Source organism: Pteropus vampyrus, unplaced genomic scaffold (assembly GCF_000151845.1).
Source record: "Pteropus vampyrus isolate Shadow unplaced genomic scaffold, Pvam_2.0 Scaffold95, whole genome shotgun sequence".
In the NCBI taxonomy this organism is placed as follows: Eukaryota; Metazoa; Chordata; class Mammalia; order Chiroptera; family Pteropodidae; genus Pteropus; species Pteropus vampyrus.
The window spans coordinates 4564281-4567492 of record NW_011888876.1 but is presented as its reverse complement, the minus strand read 5'-3'; the positions used below and the strand labels follow the sequence as shown (position 1 = coordinate 4567492).

General features: G+C 59.1%; 1 protein-coding gene across 1 annotated transcript in view; it reads left to right on the top strand.

The window, feature by feature from the left end:
- NEK6 (NIMA related kinase 6) overlaps nucleotides 1–3212 on the top strand; it is a 40729-nt gene that overhangs the window by 8007 nt on the left and 29510 nt on the right. Inside the window, exons 2-3 of the mRNA XM_023532959.1 lie at nucleotides 84–224; nucleotides 1560–1622. Coding sequence (XP_023388727.1) covers nucleotides 84–224; nucleotides 1560–1622 — 204 coding nt within the window. The remainder of the gene's footprint in view (nucleotides 1–83; nucleotides 225–1559; nucleotides 1623–3212) is intronic.

Below are 3212 nucleotides of genomic sequence, written 5' to 3'. Positions count from 1 at the left end.
CACCACTGGGAAGTGGCAGCAGCCTCCACTCTGGCCCGGGTGGACACTGATGCCCCTGTCTGTCCCCTGTCTGTCCCCTCCAGAGGCACCCGAACGCCCTATCTTTTCGCTGCTCGCTGGCAGACTTCCAGATTGAGAAGAAGATCGGCCGAGGGCAGTTCAGTGAGGTGTACAAGGCCACTTGCCTGCTGGACAGGAAGACGGTGGCTCTGAAGAAGGTGCAGGTGAGCCGACGACTTCATGGGTTCAAAGCCGCAGTGCAGGAGCGGCTTCTGTGTCTAAATATTGTGGTGCCTGGCCGGTCCCTTTCTCTCCTCCCCTCCCTGCATTTCCTCTGAAAAGGAGGGAATTAGTCCCCAACGCAGTGGGCTGTGAAGAGAATCAGGTGGGCTCCTGTCCATAAAAGCTCACTGTGAGCCATAAAGGAAAAGAAAAATGTGCATGCACTGAGCACCTGCTGGATACTGGGTCCTGCTAGGAGCTCACGGAACCTCAGCAACAGCCCCGTGGGTGGGGTGGGGATTACCAACCCGCTTTTCAGATGAGGAAGTGACTCGCCAGGCCCGGAGCAAGTTAAGTCCCACTGACCTCGGTGCCTGGACGCTGGTTGGTTCTGGGCTTGAGTGTCCTTCCCGACCTCTGTGTGCCTCCAAAATGAGGGGAGGGAGTCGAGCAGACAGGTTTTAAGCAGCAAAGTCTAGTGGACAGCAGTGGGCCCGTTTGCCGCTCTCCTGCAGGAAATGGTTTAAACCTCCGGCAGAGCTGCCCGAATCCCTGATTTGCTCATTTGTCCTTAAAGAGTGAGATTAGCAGCCTGGGCAGAGGAGGCCCAGGGAGAGGGAAGGTGACTGAGATGCAGTCACAGGGTGGAGAGCTGGGCCAAGAACTGCGGCCTCAGGACCTCGGCATGACGGTTTCCGTGTTGGTCTGTGACCCGCACACGGCTTGTCATTGCTGAAGGACAGACAGGCTCCTCTGTCCAGAAGAGACCTGTTTTCTACCCTTTGTCTCCAAGGAGGGGCTCACCTGGGCTCTCTCTGTCTTGCTTTACTTGTGCCATGATGGGTTTTGTGGTGGGGCTGCCGTCCTGTTGACCTTCTGTCTGTTTCTGTAAGTCAGAAGGTGCTGGGAGGACCCACCCCGAGTGGGCACCAGGGGGGACACGGTGCCCGGGGCTGTGCTGCATCGTCACTCTGTCCACGTGACAACCTATGAGCTCAGGCCATCGGCCCCATTTACAGAAGTAGAGACTGAGGCTCTGAGCATGTTTCCTGGCCTGCCATGTACTAGCGTGTGACTTCACAAGTCATTGGTCTTCTCTGGGCCTCAGTCTCGTCCTCCGTACATCGGCAGCAGTAACTCCTGCCTTACGGGAGTCGCCGTGACGATTCAGCATCAAGTGGCCAGCTTGGCGCCTGGCACACGGCAGGCACCCGCTAAGCAGAACTGTTGTCCAGACAGGGGAGGGGGCGGTCCCTTGGCCAGGAAGCGGATAAACTGGGACGCTGGGGGCTGGGGTTTAATTTAAGAATTCTTTTTCTTTTTCCTCTCCCCCCAAGATATTTGAGATGATGGACGCCAAGGCCAGGCAGGACTGTGTCAAGGAGATTGGCCTCCTGAAGGTGAGTGCCCTGAGCAGGATGCACCCCTGGGGACAGGCCACTCTGTGGACAGACGTCCTCAGCTTATCTGGAACTAGGCTTACTGGAAGGGAAGGGACAGACATGAGGGGCCCGTCCAGGTGAGGCATGCGGCGTGGGGACGGTGGGGGAGCCTGCGGTCCCTTTTCTCCTCCCTGCTGGTTTCCCCAGAGTAAGAAATGATAGGATGCGACTTGGCCCTGGCCTGGGGCTGCCCCCTCCTGTGGGTCTCTCTCTACTCCCCATGCCTGGGATCTCAGAGATGACGGAGGAAGAGAGAAGGTGTGGGCTGCGAAGGCCCAGGAGCCCCTCGCTCACTAGCCGTGTGGCCGTGGGCAAGCTGTTGACCATTCGGAGCCTCAGTTTCCTCTCTGTACAAGGGGGTGAAGACAAGGGTGCTGGCTTCAGACTACTGGGGGGATTAGTGAGTAGACGCCTGGAGGAGCTCGGTGAGGTGCCCGGCGTGTGCCGAGTGCTGGGTCAGAGTCAACCCTTGTCGCCACGGCCAGGCAACGCCAGCCTATTTCCAGAACGCCAGTCCAGCTCCCCGGCCTGCCCATGGGAAGTCAACAGGATGTGCCAGGGCAGGAGGTGTTTCCTACAAAACAAAGGGAAACACGGTTCTCAGAGGGGCCACGGGGCGGCATCATTCATGCCAGGACCCGAAGCCCAAAGCCTCCCAGGGCAGAGGCTGCCGGATGGGGGGCAGGGAGGCGGGCTCCGCTGGGACGCAGGCACAGTTCAAGTATCCGGATATTCAGCACAGTTTTTAAGCACCACTGACACTGGTGCTCGACATGGGATGCAGCCCAGTGGGGAAGACAGATCCTAGACAGACAGACTTGTTCTGTATCAGGGACAGGAGGGGCCACAAGTGCAGAGATTTGGAGAAGAGGGGACCTTGCACGGATGCACCCTTTACTCTCAGCCCTGCCCACCACCCTTTCCTCTGGCCATGGTCCATCCCTCAGCAGCCACCACCACAGCTAGGCCTGGCCCTGGGCCTCAGGGACAACCCCGTGAAGCTTGAAGTCTGGAGGGAAAGAGGGAGGTGACAAGATCTGATCTCAGGGGAGGGGTGGGCGTGGATTATAGGGACCCAAGAGAGTGCGAGGCAGGCAGAGGTTGCCAGGAGGAGGCACGCTGGAGATGACTCTTAGGTGTGACTCCGACCTGAACCACACATGCTTGAAGCCAGGGTGGGGAGCCTTCTGCCTCTCACAGTCACCCCTCTTCCACTCACAAACCACTGCCAAGCGAAACCCAAACACTCGCATCTTTGGAGTACTTTCTGTGCCCCTGGCCCAAGTGTGCCCCCTTTCAGACCCTGCTGGGCTCTCCAAGAGGAGAGGACTCCAGGGGACAAGGGTCTGTGCTCACGGAACAGGTTCTCGGCTCGGCCTGGGCCCTGGCCAGTCCCTTCCCTCTCCAGGCCTCAGGATTTCACCCAGTCGCCCAGCCTGTGCCTTTGCAGACCGACTGGGCGTTTGGGGGAGCACTTGCTTCACGTCCTGGCCTCAGCCCTGCCCCAGGAGAGGGGAGGGGGTCTCCTCACTTCTCTCCCCAGGAGCC